We start from the raw sequence: 17560 nt of genomic DNA on the forward strand, positions 1-17560 counted from the left end.
TTTCGTAAGATTAATGCATACATACATGAAGCAGTGGAAGAGGTTGAAGCTCAGGAAGAATAACAAAGACATATTAGTCAATAAAGATGTTCCATTCCCCACTGGTTATTGTAATACTGAAAAGGGCACAGAAAAAAACAGGGGCGTGCAATTTGCAAATACAGGCATCAAGGCTTACGAAAAAAGTAAATTACTTGATTGGTCCACTTGATTTGCAGTTATTCATACAACCATATAGAAACACGTGCACACAAGTCACAAAAAACGTATTTGTAGTCAAAAGACATCAAGTACCAAAATCCTACATGCCAGAACATGCAGGCTAGCAGATCAGGTGCCTAGCTCTTAGTGCAATAAAAGAATGTATACATGCATATAAGTAGGCAAAAACAAGAGGTATCCAATTATAGTCTACCATGGTTTAAAATGTAAAATATGTGGGGCCTAAAGTCAAAAGGCAAATAAATTTGCTCCAAACATCAGGAAAGAAGGCCAGAAAATGGTAAGTAAATTATATAATGGCAACTAAAAGTGCTAAAAGACAAATTAAATAAGTGTAGGTCCAGAGAATTTAGGAAATCATAAATCATGGATTGGAGGACATGGGATCTCTGGGGTGTCTGTGTGTGCGTTTGAAGGGCACGGTTTGCCAGAACAAAATATATACTGATAGCTTGAAACTTAAAAGTATGTTTGAACAGTTTGGACTAGTGTTAAAGCATGTCCACTATGTATATTACTAATGCAAAGATCAAATGCTGGATGGTTGACCATATTAGTAACTAAAGTGGTCTCTAAACATGATATAAATTTTATAGAACCCCTCATTTATTAATACATATTTTGAACAATACATATTATGGTTCATCGTTCCAAGTGACAAGCACCACCAAGGCACTGTTGCCATTTTATAAACAAGCATACAAGCCTACAAAAAAAGGCCATTATATATATCCATTGAATGTTGAAGAAGCTTATATTTTAGTCATTAAGGGAATTCTGACAACGTCCTAGTTTGTAACAATAGTATGATCCATTATATTAATAAATACAGACATATCTGTTATTATTTATCTAAAGCCATTATTGCATGTACCTACCACACTATATGCCATGGCATTACTATTAGCAAAGTTTTATGTCCTAGCAGGACAAGAGGCATCCTGGCTGTCCTGACCCGTTCTTATGAGAAAATGGGATCAAGACGGTGTCAACACTATGAGACTCATCCATGCAAAGGAAGAAGAAGAGGAAAGAAAGAAGGGAAGGAAAGATGAAGAAAAGAAAAATTTGAAATGAAAGAAGAATAAATTAAATGAAAGAAAGAAAGGAAGGGAGAAGAAAAAGAAAGAAAGGAATGAAAGAAGGAAAATGAAACAAGAAGAAAAAGGAAAAAAGAGAGGAAAGAAAGGATAAGAAAAAAGAAAAAAAAATGAAAAGAAAAGAAAAGAAAGGAAAGGAAAGTAGAAGGAAAAAAGAAAGAAAAGACAAAAGAAAAGATAGAAGAGAAAGGAAAGAAGGGGAGAGAAATAAAGGATATCTATTAGGATGCATGATTGATACCGCAGCTAGAATGGGTGGGACAGTAGGACGTCCCATTCCATAGAGAAGCCGGTACACCCCTATCTCACAGGATTTAAAACCTTAACTATCGGCATAGTTAAAATGAACTAAATAATTCAAAAGGTAGGTTCTGAAACAGTTATTGCCAAATAATAGTCTGTCACAAGTTACAACATCATAATACTAAAACAGTTTAGCAGGTTATAAAGAAAATCTCTTTTGAACTATTGACATTAAATATTAAAAATGGTGCTTTTTTTAAGAGTTCAATTGTCCAGGAGTTCTAAGGACTAGGTCCACTAGGCAGGGTGGTGAGGATGGTGGAGAATAGCATACAACCAGCATACTTGATCAGGCACTCACATAAAATTAAAATAGTATTTGTCATATGCAATACATGTCTTTCTTTTTTCTTTTTCTTTTTCTTTTGTTTTTTTTTTTTTGATTGGAATCAATACATGTCTTTCATCCAAGTGAAAGGAGCACATGAGGGACGGCCACTAAGTCAATGATCAATTTGTTAGGAGTAATTTGATAAGTACGCTCCTTATTAATGCAACATGCTTCTCCCTTTCTCCTTTTAGAGTTTATATGGAAAGGGATGTAAAGATAAGAAGGATGGTGGGGACCAAACAACTTATGGGGGTGCAGACGAAAAAAGTAGAGAAAAATACATGTGGATTGCACTCCCCAGAGTGTTTTATGTACAAGACTCAGCTGTCTAGATTGTTGCATGGATACAACATACAATGCTATTGTTTGACAAAATCGATTATTGATTACCTAAATAAACAAGAAATATTTTTTGTTGATTGTCTGAAATCAATAAAGTTTCTATATAAATCCAGGGAGTTGTAGGATGATGTCTCATGGGTTATTATCTTTTAAGTGGGATATGTCATATGAAAATATTGTATGAAAATATTGTTTTTTTCTTTGATATTTCGTACTTTAGTAATGACCAGCTAACATTTCTTTCAAATCACTTCATTCTACATGTGATGAAAAATCAAATCCATTACATATTGTTAACAAAATAAATTGACAATCCTGAATCTGGGAAATTACTCTGCATCTTATTAGCCAGTATTCGTGATTATCAGGACATAGAAATGTAGATCATTTATGGAACCCTCGTTGCCCAACTCCCCATTTATCTCAGATAGCCTTATCACTATAAGACCAACTAGTCTCTAGAGATCCAGATCTCCTGGATTAGAAAGATACAGAGATCCAAAAAAAACACAGAGAAAACTCAAAAAAAGCATGTAAAAATGCCTATAGTTAAGAGAAAGCAACCTAAATGCTAAAAAAGTACACATTGAAGTTTCAGAATACAAATTCCACACCTGAATACAAAAACGAACAGTATAGATCCCTTCCTCATTATACTCTGGCGTGATTATGACTTCTGATATGCAAGACACCTCAGTAAGAACAGCAACAGCACTTAGAAACCAGCAGTCACCTAACCTACCCTGTAAATACGAAACACTGTGCAACTCTGTAATAATAATCATAAGAGCACCACATATCAACTTGATAAATCTTTTATACAACAAATGGAAAAGACATAATAAATGATCATCAGAAATTCAAGAGTATAATAATAAGGATGAGTGGTACCTGACAAACATCTGAAGAATTTACAAAACCAGAAAATAAACACGGCTGAGAACCTGTGCAGCTCTCTTGCACTACATCAGTTGGTCTCATCCACTCAGAAACAACCTGAGGTTGTGAAGAAATGTGAACCATGACTAGAAAAATGAATGTAGCAATTTGCTGCAAATTGCTCTTACATCTATGGTGGTAAACAAGCATCCACAACAAGTAGAATGCTCACCTGCAATTTTGGAGGAGGATTGTTTGGATCCATATACAAGGATCGATCACTGGGAGGAAACTCCTGATCAGTGAAATTTGTTTCTCCTCTTGCCAAAAGAGCCGCCTTAACAGCAACTTCAACTGATAACATGCGTTGATTAATTTCCTCTTGAGTTTCAAACCTAGGCCTCCTTAATCTTCTGGTGAAAGAATCAATATCAATTGCTACTCCTTCCCGTCCAGACCTTCTTTTTCTCCCATTTGAGTATTGCCCATCCCAGTCCACATCCTCTCTATCATACAACTCAACATCCGCTTCTTCACTTTCCCAGTCATCTACCTGATTATACAAGGGCATATCCATAAAAAAAATTGAAAAAATCAAGGAACTGATGACAGATGAAATCTTTTCTCTAAATTTCCTGATACTCTGATTGCAATACTTAAGACTGCATTACTCGTGCTTCACCCTGGATCAGTACTGGTTAGAAGAGATCAAGTGCCACGCAAGGGTGAAGCTCAAACAGAATGAATTTTCCAAGTAAACAAGAGGGAAGATGCATGGCATAGAAGCTTTCTTACAAGCTACAATATCTACGCCCTCCTCACAGTACATAATATCCAAGCAACACTAAACCAATAGGTATTTATGTATGTACCCTCAAAAAGCATGCTAGTTATTTGCAAAAGAATAAAGATTGATTTGGTTTTAAAAGAACAACTAAGAGCTATACCCTTTTTACTCTTCTTCATTTTTTTTGGAGGCCTAAGAAGCTATTGCTTGAATATGGGTTAGGCACCACAAACAACAATTAATGTTTAGCAATCAGCACTTATCTCTTCTTGACACTAGCAATTAGGAAAACATGGAAGAGAAGTAAGATAAGGCACACCCTTGAAGGTGAATCCCACAAGCGCCAGCCATCTTCAGGAAGATCAATCAGGTCATAATCAGCAGGGCTCGTGGCAGCATGAAAGATGGCAATCTCATCTTCAGTCAGGCACCTTCCCCACAGAAAAGCATCCATGATTTGCATCTTGGAGCCAGAACCTTCGCTATCCGACCTTCCAAATGCATCCAAGTCTGTTGGTGGTCGACAACCAACCCAAACATCTGTTCCCAGTTCCCAAATGCCACCACTCCCATGCAGTGGTAATCCACTCTGATATCCATCAAAGCCTCCATCTATGTAGGAAGTTGCCTCACCTAAGTCAGCATCAATAGTCACCGTGACAATATGCCACCTGCAGATCAGAGCAAAAACGCGTCACAAAATTGGTAGGAAAAGCTAAGAGGGTAAAATAACCATGTTTCTATAATAGAACTTAGATTAATAACGATTAATTTTAACATGCAATTCTTTGACGAATAAACCAGAATATATGAGACAAAGCAAGAAAGTAATGAAAATAGTTTTGATGACAGGCCGCACCTTCCATCTGCAATGCTTGCAGCTCCTATACACCATTCTTTAGCAACAGCTGTCAACCTGTGACCTTTTGTAACCAATCTAAGACCAATTTGTCCCGCCTCAATGCCTTGTTCTGAACCAGCCACAAGGATCTCCCAGCAGACCTTTTGAAACTCAGTCCCTAAAAGACAAACTGGACCAGACTCTGGTTGAATCATCACTGCAATGGAGAAACTAACTTTTTGAAGTTGACAAAGACTTGAATCGATCTGTCCACAATGTCTGCCTACACTCCTAGGTTCATCATCAAGTATGCACACAGTGCCTCGAATGCCAGTCTGCGAAAGAGTTCAAGCTAACACCTTAAAAAGATTGTACATGAAAGGCGTGTTAAGTAGCAAAACTTAAACACAATAAATTCCATTTAAAAGGAACAATGCACCACCAGTGCCATTAATATACAGAGTCTTACAACACCAGTTCATAAGGTTGCAGTATGTTAAAGAAGTCTATTATTTACGCCATTCACTATTTTGGCAAAGACAAATATAGCATGTTGCTTCATATATAACATACACGGATACATACATATGTACATCCATACATGCATATATGTGTACATAATAGCTTTTTATGCCCATGTCATTAGTACTAGCTTTTTAGCCAGAAAAAGTTTTTCCTCTTACTCATAAAGATCTTAACACCGCGCATGGCACCCATCACCACTATCTCCATAGCCACAATAGCTTTCTTAGTGGTTCCCACACTATCATTTCACATGTTCATTCCCTATCTAACAAGAAATATCTGATTCATACTTATGGATAATCAAGCAGCTAACTTTAACATGTACATAAAAAACACAAAATGTACCTGCTCTGCTCGGCGAGCCAATTGTGCTGCACGAATGCGGCAAGCTATGCTAGAAACTCGCTCCCTGGCAAACGAGTCATCCAAAACAGAATCCCCCCCAACAGCACGCACAGCAGCTGCCATAGCTGCTGCCTCCCTGCTCCCAGCATTTGGAATAGAGGATATCAGAGATGTTTCTATCTCCTTCCATTTACACTCTTCTTTCTCCAGAAGTGCCTTCCTTCTTTCTTTTCCCTTCCCCTCCTCTTCCCGTCTTTGCATCAAGATTTCCTCTTCCGTCTCTTTTTCCCTTATATAACTATAAAGATTCATAACAATTATAACCATAAGATTATTAAACTTAATCCTTCAATATGAACAATAAATGTTTGGGATGAACCCAGTAAAAAGCCAAATGGCATAAATACTCACCTTTCTTGAATTATTTCAAATTGTCTGCGGTCTTCAGGCAACCATTTCTTGATTTCTTTGGCACTTAAATCAGACAGCCCAATATTGTCAAGGAAAAGTCTAAGGCGGACTTCATCCTGTCATAACACAAACCATGGTCTCGAATGCAGCAATCAAATATAAAGAAAATTATGAAATATGAATAAAGAATTCATGATTAACAGTTTTTACTCACCTGCACTTGCTCAGCCTTAGCAGTCAAACCAAGCAAAAGAAGCACATAACCACCAAATCGATCCCACATATATACCCATTCCGTATCAATTGCTTCTTCTAGAGCCAGAATACGTGCGTGTGCACACATTTTTCTCCTGTAATCAGTGGAAGACTCATGGCGAAATGTCAGGCCAGTCTTTATTCTGAAAAAGAATAAACCAGCAGCAATTTCTTCATTTCTCAGGCGATCTCTCAGTTTCATGACATCAGCTCTAGGAAGTACAAAATTTCCAGCCCTGTCCCGCATAATGGTAGGGTCTCCAATTAACAAAGCAGCCGAACTGGCAGACCTTTGAGGGGCTGAGTAGGTTCCAGATAAGGCATTTCTGGTCTGAATTGTCCAACGAGTGAAAAATATGTATAAGAACTATTACAAATACTTACTAGCAATATTAAGACATGGGAATGATAAATCACAAGTTCACCACATTATTCCATTGCATTAACATTAAATGAAAAAAAAAGAAGAAAGAGAGACCTAACATTAGAGTGCCTTTGAAATAAAACAGAGTACAACCCCAAGGACATACGTTCTTTGCATTCTGAAAAGAAAATCAGGAAGACATGCTCAAGCCAAGAATAAAGCAGGAAATGAACAGTTCTTAGAACAAACATGTGATTTGACAAAACATGGTAACTAGAAATGCTGTCTCCTCCAAAAGCATCCTGAAACTGCTGCAACCCACAGTTTTCTAGAAACCAGCAAGAGCAAAGTTAGCATTTTGGCCCAACTGATAACTGTACCCCTGCATATTGCACCAAAAACAGGTTTACACCAATTCCAGGGATGTTGTTACGGAAACATTGTAGCGCTCCACCAAAACCGGCAAATGGCCTAAGGTCTGGATCATGTCATGTTTTAAGCATTTCCAGCATGTAATTTAGGACATGGACCTATACTAACCACTCAAGTAGATCTGGCACACTTATGTATTGTTTATTTCCCTTAAGAATGAATTCCGCAACCATTCCCAGGTCGAACTGCTATCATCAAAGTAAAATCCATATGAAAGATAACTGATACAAGCTACGTAAATCTGTACAAGACTAGAACATGAAGTGGCATTATCAGCATAACAGAAGAATTTCAGAAGCTAAGCTATATACAGCAGACATATCAGATTTTGGATCTAATGTATGGTCCATACTCTAATCTCTGTTTTAGATATGCAGATCAAACTAGAGTCATATGCTGGTTACATAACATGGACTTCTGTTCATGTGTCAAGTGGTGATATGCATCTAAGCTCTGGATCATTTTAATATCTAAGAATTTCTTCTTACAGAGACATGTCCAAGTATGACACCAATGTCCATGTTTAAATATCAAGTGCAGGTACTAGGCTAAATTGTAGGGGCTACATAACATAGTATGCTGGGAACATCTTCTCATAAATAGTTTTCCTTTCATTGACACTGGGAGGTTTGGCGAATTATTGGAGACATGCAATATGTTGAGTAAACAGAACAAAATTGTACCTTAACAAGCATTTCTTTAATTCAACCCCATGTGTCTACAAGTTGGGCCAATTCTGTTTTAGATTGTCAATTTTGTCCATTTGTGCACTATTATAAATGATATCAGAAATGAATGGGATTGGTAATGATGCTTCCTGACACGTTGACTGACAAAAGAACCTCCAGGATCAGTTGCAGTGATTTTTTAAGGTCGATTTTCTATTACTTGGGGAAGCCCTTTGACTGGGGTAGTGTCATTTGGGACCACAAATGGTGACCATATTGGTCCATCGATGGACCATTTGGTGGCAAGACTTCTAAATATGTTGAGGCAGAAACCCTTTTGGAAACTTTGAAGAGAGCCTGTGCCAACCATCTAGATCATTTATTGCTGAAAGGAGTACAATAATATAATCTCTTGGGCCAAATGTGAAAGGCTGTCGTGAAATCTCACTTCAATAATTGATATAAGGTGTGGAAAACTGCAAGAGAGCAGGATCTCTTTCTCATTCTTGAAGGAACCAATGATTGTTGGTAACCTTTTGTTGAGTTGGGTTTCTTCAAGTCCTTCACATCATTCTCATCTTAATTTCTTGATGCTAAATATACATTTTAAACACCTGATGGGACTGCTTGTAGGTTAGAGACTGAGAGATAAATCAATATATCATCTGATTTTGATGTGTCATGATTGAACAGGAAAGAATTTATTAACCATAGTTAACCATTAACATCACAGACTTACAAAATTATATACAAAACCCATCCATAACAATCTTTCTACCATCAGATTTTGAAAAAAAAAAAAAGAAAACACTAAGTTATGAACTAGAGGACAATGACAGAAACAAGAGAATGATAAGTAATATGCTGAGTGAAATGTACTTATTTGCTTAGTTATCAAAATCATGCATGCAAGTAACCAAAGGTCAAGAAAATGAGATCAATCAAGACAAACACATGCTGGATTTATTGCAAAAAAAAAAAAAAAGCAACCTATCAATTTATGCATAAAATAGCATGTGAAATGTTCCAGTTCTTTCATAACCATAAAGCATTTAATTGGCAGGAATATCTATGGGGGATAAGAAGACGTGTAATGGAAAATTGAAAAAAAAAAAAAAAAAAAAGAAAGAAAGAAAGAAATACAGGAACTTGGGCTACAATACATTCCAGACGACAAACTACCTTGGTGGCAGATCGAGCAATTGCCTGAACAACTGTATCCTTGCTGAGAAAATGCACAGCATCTTCTATCATCTGGCAATAACATATGTATATTAGCTGGTTTAGACAGAGTAACCAACAAAAGATATAAAAAGCGAAGTAACAAAAATTTTAGCAAATACATTCACATCAGATCATTAGTGACAAGTACACACCAACCTCGATTGTCAGACATGGGCGAGAAACAGCAAAACCAAAAGCGACAACAAGAGTAATTGCTGATACAGCAGCGCCAGCAAAAGGTGGGTATATTTTCAAACTAGCAATGACGCCCCATCCCTCAATTGCCAAAGCAATCCCATACAGAACAAGAAAGGCGTGACTGTCAAAGAATGATTTAGATGAGCATCAGAGATACTGAAGGAACAGAAGATGTAAAAGAAAACCTGGCAGAAATAACTGCACACAATTAAGGCTTCAGACCTACCTAACATTTTTTGCGCAATCTGCATGAGCATCATAAACATACACTGGTAATACCCATGGAGAATATACAACAATAGGGGGTGAAAGAAGCACCTGAGAAGAAGAGCAGATATTTGTGTCACAGAAAAAAACCTGGAGAGCTGTAAGCAATCAAAAACAAATAACTTGGAACGTACTTTCAAACAGAACAATCAAACTCAAAGCATTTCGTAAATGGTATAGTACTAAAGAAAATGTAAGATATTTACTATTGCTTCTTAAAATTTAGAGGAGCTTACAGTCAGTGCCCTTCCTGCTAGAAGAAATAGAAATGCAAAGTATCCAACTGATGCACCAACAAAAGGTTTTTCTGCAACCAAAATATATTTAAATTTTTATTAGAATTTAGACAAGTATACTTCAAAAGTCAGGCAAAAAATCAAGTAAATAAGCATGGGATATAAGCTGTTTACCCACCTTCAAACAATCCAACTAGAAATGCAGCCAAAGCCAGAAGAAAAGCAAGAAAGGAAACTAAGAGCATTTGAGTTCTTGTCAAATAGAAATTGTTTGAAGCCCAGTAGTGAGTAGCACCAATTGCAAGTACAACAAGAAGAACAACCAACAAAAATGCAACCCCAACCTGTCATGTTCCAACAAATAAACGCATGAATTAGGCTGAAAAGACTCGAACTCAGTGTTGAATGGACATGAATACAAGAATCAAAATCGAATGCATGTCCAACTGTGTCACTTGGCATGAGAGAAAAAGGGAGATTTGAGGATATGCAGGATAAAATATAATTATAATTAAACCTTGTTGCTTTAAACATTAAAAAGAAAGTATTAAAAAGGTATTGTTTCTTAAGATCTTTCAATATACATGTTCCTCAAACATTATAATTAACTTTAGAACATAAGAAAAATAATATTTTGCAAAGTTGTTTCAATATTAACATCTTTGGCCAATCTCCAAAGAAAAGTACTCACTCCTAAGAGGATCAAACTCATTGTTAAAAGTGTTCAACTTTCTTCCAATCCTTAAAGGTGGCTACCAAAAAAAAATTCATAAGTATCCAAGTGCCTGATATATATAATGACTCCAACACACATCCAACATGGATTTTTGGAGCTGGATGCAAATGTCTATAACATGCATGTGCACATGAGAGAGAGAGAGAGAGAGAGAGATCATTCTTATAAGCAAAATTTCAAGCACTCACTGTCCAAGGCCTAATCATAACTATGATGGCTGATATTGCACCAAGCAATAGCAAAATCCCAATGCCAACAAAGACATAGACTCCACGAGAAAGTTTCCAATCATCATCTTTCCTGCAAATATTTTTCCATGATAACATTAAGATAACAGTCATGCCCCAGGGACAAATCAAATGCAGTTTAGGCTAATCCAGTCCAGCCTTTGTCGTTATGCTTCATTGCTTACCATTTATATAAACCAGTAAAGAGTGAAAAAACTGCAGGAATGCAAACCAAGGGAAGAAAAGCAGCAAGAAAGTCAGCCTTCATTGGAATTCTGTCCACTCGAGAATTCACCACCCCCCAATATGATGCACCGCAGAATGTAACAAGAACAACTGCAGCAAAAGAGAGAAGCATGTGGGGAGTTCTGTTATTATGATGTTTCATGAAGAAATTAGGTACCTCCTGCAAACTGGGCTAGAACAACATCCACAAAAAAACATTACAGCAACACCATATTAGTGCCAGTGCAACTCACTAGCAAAAAGGCCAACAGACATGGCAGACGATAATGAAAATCGGTATGTTGCAAACCATGCCACAACAGGCAACACAGCAGTAAATAGTAAAGCAATTGCTGAAGTTAGTGCCCAGCCAAGATACATAGATGTTGTATAAGGAGAATAAGAGCTTTTCTGATCTCCATTCCATCCCTTGTCGCCTAAATCATCTAAAGGGTTTGCTGACACTGTCGCTCCAAGAGCCAAAACCGACCCGACAAATATCAACATGCTGCCAGCAAGGAGAATGCGCTGAAATTAAAAAAAAAGATACCAACAATGACATATCAACACATAGATATCATGCATAGGTGAAATATGCACGAATTTCCTAAATCATTTAAAAGAGAAAAGTTTAAATTTAACTCATCTGCAGAACCAATTAATGGGCCAGAAATTCTCATCTACTTAAAATATTAAAAGAAGAAAGAGACAAGTGCCCCTCATAATATGAAATACAAATGATAATTATGGCCTTGTATCTATACATCTTTAACAACAAACTACCAATGATAGATGTTACCCGAGGCCTAGAAGCGCTAGAGAGAGTTTATAGCATAACCATAGTCAACAAGCATCATCCATCTTTCTGGAATTCAATGATTCTCTATTTCTTCTTTAATAAGTACGAATCCACAGACTCACAAACTCCAACAGTCCAGCTAGTTCTGCATCAGGTTTTCCGTCATCTATTGCAACTCCTAATCTTTGTTGCATAAGCATACCATCTCAATCAAAGTTCATCACGTCATCCGTAACCTATTCAACTAAAACCTCCTACAGCCTTGTCTTTTCTGTCCATTTCTCCTATCACACAACCCACTTCATCAATTCACCCCCGCCCTATTCATCTAATGCTTGTAAACCTCCTACATTCTATACCATTCAAATCATAAACAGCTAACCTAGTTTCATCAACAACAATAATTCCTTTTACGTGTGATTGATACTGAAAGAATTTAGAGGTGGCAATTTATGATCCAAACCTACCGACTCAACCTACAATTGACTCAAGATAAGCAGGTTCGGGTTTGGCATAAGTGGGTATGGGTCGTAAACAGGCCACCCTGATTTGATTCGGTTATTAAATGGGTATATCCAAGTTTAGAATCCCAACCTATCCAACCTGTTTCAGCCTATTTAATGATTGGGTCAGATTGACATAGTTACAACCAAACCTGTCCTGGCACTGCTTAACCATGAAAGACCTGTTCATCGATTTAGGGCCTTTTTAGACTGTTTAACCCTGTCATCACGGGTCTGACCTGATCTGATCTGCTTTTTAAACAATTCATGCATGTCAGATCAGGTTACTTGTTTAATAAACAAGTCAAGTTCAATGTTAGATTTCTGACCCATTTATGACAGGTTTTCTCCAGTACCTATGTTTCAACCAGACATGATGCAACCCATTGGTACCCGTGAAAAATTATGTACTACACTAAGATCACATGTCTGTTGGTAAAACAATAGCCTGATCTATAGATGAATATGAAGTCTATGATCACTGATATGATCAGAAAACTGCATATGCAAAAAGAAGTGTACAGTGTAACAACTATAAATGAAATATAATGTATGTTCACATACAAGTATTTCCCTCTCCTTTTCCCAGTGTTCTCCCTAAGCCACACTCTTTAAGGCAGAGACTAGATATGGCAAGTAAAACATGCAAGTAGTGGAAAAATAATGGAAAAGTGGTGAATAGTCTAGATGTACTTGGTCCGCTAGTGAAACATTAAATAGAACTCTGGCAATCACAGAAGAATGAGGTGGATGGAAGGATGCAGACTGAAGAGTCATATTCTACCAAGGAGGCAATGAAGGCAGGCAACTTAAACATTCATCAATAGCAGGAAGCTCTTATGGTATCTTATTTTGGACCATGAGACAATTTGCAACATCTTGTTTCCTCAACATATTTGCTCCTCAAAAGATGAGGAATTCAACAAGACAAAGTAGGTTGAAAAAGAACCATGACCCATGATTACAATAGCCCCATTAGCACTAAAGCAACATTTGAAGCTGAAGCGAGGAAAGAAACAGGATGGCATGTTCAGGAATGCCCTAATGATGCAGCAGAAAAAGGAAGAAGGCACGATTTAATTGATGAGGTTGCACTTCCAAGATTAAGACACAAATAGAAGTAAAGTGGATTGAAGAACCCTTCACTTGGTTTTGGAAATTCTCTTGAAAAATTTTATTAATATGTCAAAAGACTACCCCTTACAATGTATTCTGTGCATATTTATAGGGCATGATCCAACCCTAATTTGGACATTGAACCTGATACAGAATCGTATTCGAAATTAGACTTGACAATAAGGAAGCATGCTAGAGTTACTCTACCATATGGAAACCTGATTAAAATTTGATATGGTCCTTAATGGAAAATTTATAAGAAAATCCATCGAAAATCTTGGATGCTTGGCATGGTCTAGTTGGTCATAGTACATGTTGGGTGCACACTATGCTGCATCACCTAACCATTGTAGAGGGTCCAAAAGAACTAGATAATGAGTGATAAAGTTTAATGACAGTCTGACCAACCACATATACTGCAAAGGCATTGTTGAGACCTGGACTATGACATGGGTGGGTAAAGATGACCATGAACAAGCTACTGATGACAATTATTTGAAATTGCTGAACAATTTAATGTTATTAGGCCAAAGTCATCATTATCCAAACTCAACATCGGAACATTACATTGTCATTGTATAAGCACTAAGTCCAATAGAAAAGATGAAAAGATGAGTCATGGGGCTTAGGATGACCAAAGAATGCATAGATTATTTGCATAATGGAATCAAGGCGCCAACAAAAACAAGCTCCCAATGTGAAGACCATACTGACATCCACCAAAGAGATGATCAAGTAGATCAACATCCACTTAATGAGTTAGAGTAGATTCTAGCTTTTTGTTAGGGAATAGCTTCTCCATAAGAGTGGGGCAAAGTATCAGATGTAGCTCCACTGGGTGTTCGAGGTCAGACTTTCAAAGAGGCACACAGTATAGACATCTATATAGGTCACAGATGTCAACAATTAAAAAGGATCCTTCATTGGAGAAGCCAACATTGTCGATTGCCATTGTTCCTTAATTGTTAATTTCTTGTTGAGAAAGAAACCAAGCAGCCCTTTGCACCAATACAAAGGCCAAGAATTACATAATGTCTCGCATGGAAGTTGCATCGGATCAGCACCACTTCTCATTTCTCAAACTGAATGCCCCACTTTCTACTCCTCAAAATGACATGATTAAACCTTTTGTTTCATGATCCATTTTCCCTGTTTATGTGGATATACTATGTTGCTCTACATACTCATGCACCTGATGTGTCTTCAGGAAGCAAACGATACAGGTTGACCATATGTTGGTTGGACATTCCACAGTTTTCTCACATGATCATCACAGGAGAAAGAAAGCATGATCACTTCAAACATAATCTCTTTCTTATTCCAATAATATGTCCTGTCTTGCTTGCTTTGAGTCACAATGCAGAAGTCTAACATATATTCCTAGAAACAGTTGCTGCATAAATCTTCCAAATCTCCTGCTTCTCTATTTCTCTCTTGACCTCTTAAAAAATCTACTCCTTCAGAATAAACCAAAACATCACCAAAAGCAACTGTACTTGTGCATTAAATGGGTCAAGACCTAGTAGCCTGTAATGGACTCTTGAACCTCATCAACTTATATTACATACACTACAACCACTCAAGCACTTGACCTGCAGGTTGAATTAACAACACAAAATACACCAACATTCACCTGAAGAACTATTTTATACACATTACATCAGCCAAAGAATAAGTAATGTACAATGGTACAGTATTGTGTAATTTTAAACAAAGGTGCAGCAACAGGCACTAACTCTTTACTTCCATCTAGAATGACACACAGAAGATTCAATAATAACTTCATTTAAGCAAATAAAAAACTACAACAGTCAAAAGAAAATTAATGGTACCAAGAACCAAGCAGCCACACTATTATGTACACACAAAACTGTTAACAACTTAAGGAAAAGGAGTTACTGACAGACAGGATAGAAGATTAATGAAACTCACTTATATCCATAATTCCACATTACAAACTCAAGTTGAAAATGTCATTTTACATAAATATCAATGAATGCAAGATCATAAATGAAATACATTCATCAGACAGGTTAACTGCTTTGTAAAACTGAGATTCAGCTACAACCAAGATAGAGAGAACATTTACTTGTAATGAGAAACAAAACTATAAATTTAATGAATGCACAAACTGTATGATAGCATCTAAAGCATGCAAATATGAAATTATTGTTAGAATGACAACCATCATTACATCGCCAAGAAAGTGAGTGTCCGATTAAATAATCTCAAAAGCAATTCAAATATGGCACAGAAGTCTTGGCCACAAATGACAGCAGAAGCAAGAGAGATAAGTCCATGGTAGTGTCAGGCATGTGATTCTGTTGGCAAGTTTGATGCCGAACTCTGTTGTTTACTTGTGCATGTCTTTGTTTGAGAAAGATCGCTGGTTTATGTAACAATAAAAAAATGAATGGTTAACACAATTATGCTCGCATACCATTACTGAATAATGAGGAATAAAAAGTAGCATGTAGGATATCAAGTTGGAAAGTTACAATTCTGACCTCCTTCCTCCCTGGAGTGAGTTGAACGTTTCCATGACTCTCAAACCCTCGTGAAATCCAGAAACCATAGCCATTCCGAATCCATATTGGAATGGCAACAGAAAGGCATATCATCATTATTGGAACGGTCAAAGCCAATCCCAGTATAACAGATGATTTGCTGCATAGTCATATGCAGAAGTTAATGACATAACAAAAGTGAGAAATAAGAGAAGTTAGTATACATCAAAAGGTAAACAAAAATAATCAATGGAAAAACCAATGCCAGTAATACACATTTAAACTCAGTGGTGGAAAGACATTTGCACAAATGAAATCATCAAACAGAAAAACCATAAGAGAATATTTCGGCAATTGCTTTTGCTTCATGTTAAACAGCAGCACAAGGTTTAGAAAGCCTGGCTTATGAGCTTAATGAACATAATCAACTGCAAGAAACATTCAGGAGTGAAACAGCCAGTGTTACCTAGATATGGGACATGGGTATCAAGTGCCAAAGAATCCAATACAATGTAGACACAGCTGCACAACTTACATACATATACATATACATATGCATATATTCATACAAGGTTTATTATTTTGGTACTGGACTCCATACTAGTACCATCCTATCACAATGTCGGTATGTAGTTCGATATGCTATAGCTCAACATACCAAATGTCGGTATGGTTCGGTACCAATACGGTATGTCTAGTACCAATATGGCAAAACCTTGCTTCATATATAAATAGAGAGAACTTTATTTAAAATCATTTTGATTGTTGAATCATTTCTATGGGCTTCAAAATACTTTGACAGTTAGACTATATGTAGAAACAATTTGGGTAATAACGGCATTAAGCCCATGTTACCACAAACCTGGTAGGAGGTCCAATACATGTTGTTGGAATATTTCGAGCATGCTTTTATTAGGCCTCGCCCATACAATCAGGGAAATGTCACTGCCTCTTTCTTGCTTTCTTTCTTTCTATCATGAGTCCCTATTCACCCAAAACCTAGGTATAAGGGCATTGCAGAGGAGGATGGGTAGCAAATCCCCTCTTCCTTCAAGAAGCAATTCAGGTTTACAGCGCTGGAATCCATGCCATCTGCCATACCTTGAGGAGGATGTGGAGCAAAGAAACAGGGATGCCCTAGCTGGCTAGCTCCTCTCCCCCCTTCCCTCTCTCTCTTTTCTTTTGCCCTTTCTTTTTGCTCATGCATGCATCAACAATGATGAGAGGGAGGGGTGCAGCCCAAATCACAGAAAGGAGGACAGCAGTGTCCAGGTAACACTGAACAATTACTCAATCCACTCATAGCAGCCTAAGGATATAGACTTGGCAACCTCATGATATGTCAGGAACAGACGCAATGTCAACAGCATAAGTGAAACCACAAACTCATGAATGATCATAAAGATTATATTATGCACTAAGTCCAGTAGTGTTAAGCACCACATTTTTATTTTTCTAAATAATACAGATGAATTTAGCAGACCAGAAGAGGGAAGCTATCCTGAGGTGCTTGTACTAAGAATTAAGAATTTGACTACGAAAACCTAAAATCACTCCCATAATGGCATATGCCGCATATCTGTAACTATTTGTGGGCTATTTTTTTAAACATAGAGAAGTTAAAAGGGACATCTATAGATACTTCAGCCATTCCCTCTTCAGGATCAAGAGAAATTTGAGTTCATCAATTCACTAACAATGGTGAAGCCGCATAAGA

At 37.1% G+C, this 17560-nt stretch overlaps 1 protein-coding gene across 5 annotated transcripts in view; it reads right to left on the bottom strand.

Annotated features, from left to right (window-relative positions):
* Positions 1-17560, bottom strand: part of LOC105058704 (calpain-type cysteine protease ADL1) — a 34721-nt gene that overhangs the window by 2719 nt on the left and 14442 nt on the right. For 4 of the 5 annotated variants that reach the window (XM_073249497.1, XM_073249499.1, XM_073249498.1 and 1 more), the window contains 17 exons: positions 15844-16003; positions 11173-11446; positions 10879-11029; positions 10655-10766; positions 9909-10074; positions 9731-9801; positions 9454-9545; positions 9186-9348; positions 8988-9059; positions 6301-6672; positions 6087-6202; positions 5676-5973; positions 4824-5140; positions 4284-4635; positions 3410-3730; positions 3190-3294; positions 2913-3041 (listed from right to left, as the gene is read on the bottom strand). In XM_073249497.1, coding sequence (XP_073105598.1) covers positions 2913-3041; positions 3190-3294; positions 3410-3730; positions 4284-4635; positions 4824-5140; positions 5676-5973; positions 6087-6202; positions 6301-6672; positions 8988-9059; positions 9186-9348; positions 9454-9545; positions 9731-9801; positions 9909-10074; positions 10655-10766; positions 10879-11029; positions 11173-11446; positions 15844-16003 — 3271 coding nt within the window. Of the gene's footprint in view, positions 1-2912; positions 3058-3189; positions 3295-3409; positions 3731-4283; positions 4636-4823; positions 5141-5675; positions 5974-6086; positions 6203-6300; positions 6673-8987; positions 9060-9185; positions 9349-9453; positions 9546-9730; positions 9802-9908; positions 10075-10654; positions 10767-10878; positions 11030-11172; positions 11447-15843; positions 16004-17560 lie in introns of those variants that run through there. The other variant, XM_073249500.1, reaches the window with a different exon arrangement.

Source organism: Elaeis guineensis, chromosome 15, assembly GCF_000442705.2.
Source record: "Elaeis guineensis isolate ETL-2024a chromosome 15, EG11, whole genome shotgun sequence".
NCBI lineage: Eukaryota > Viridiplantae > Streptophyta > Magnoliopsida > Arecales > Arecaceae > Elaeis > Elaeis guineensis.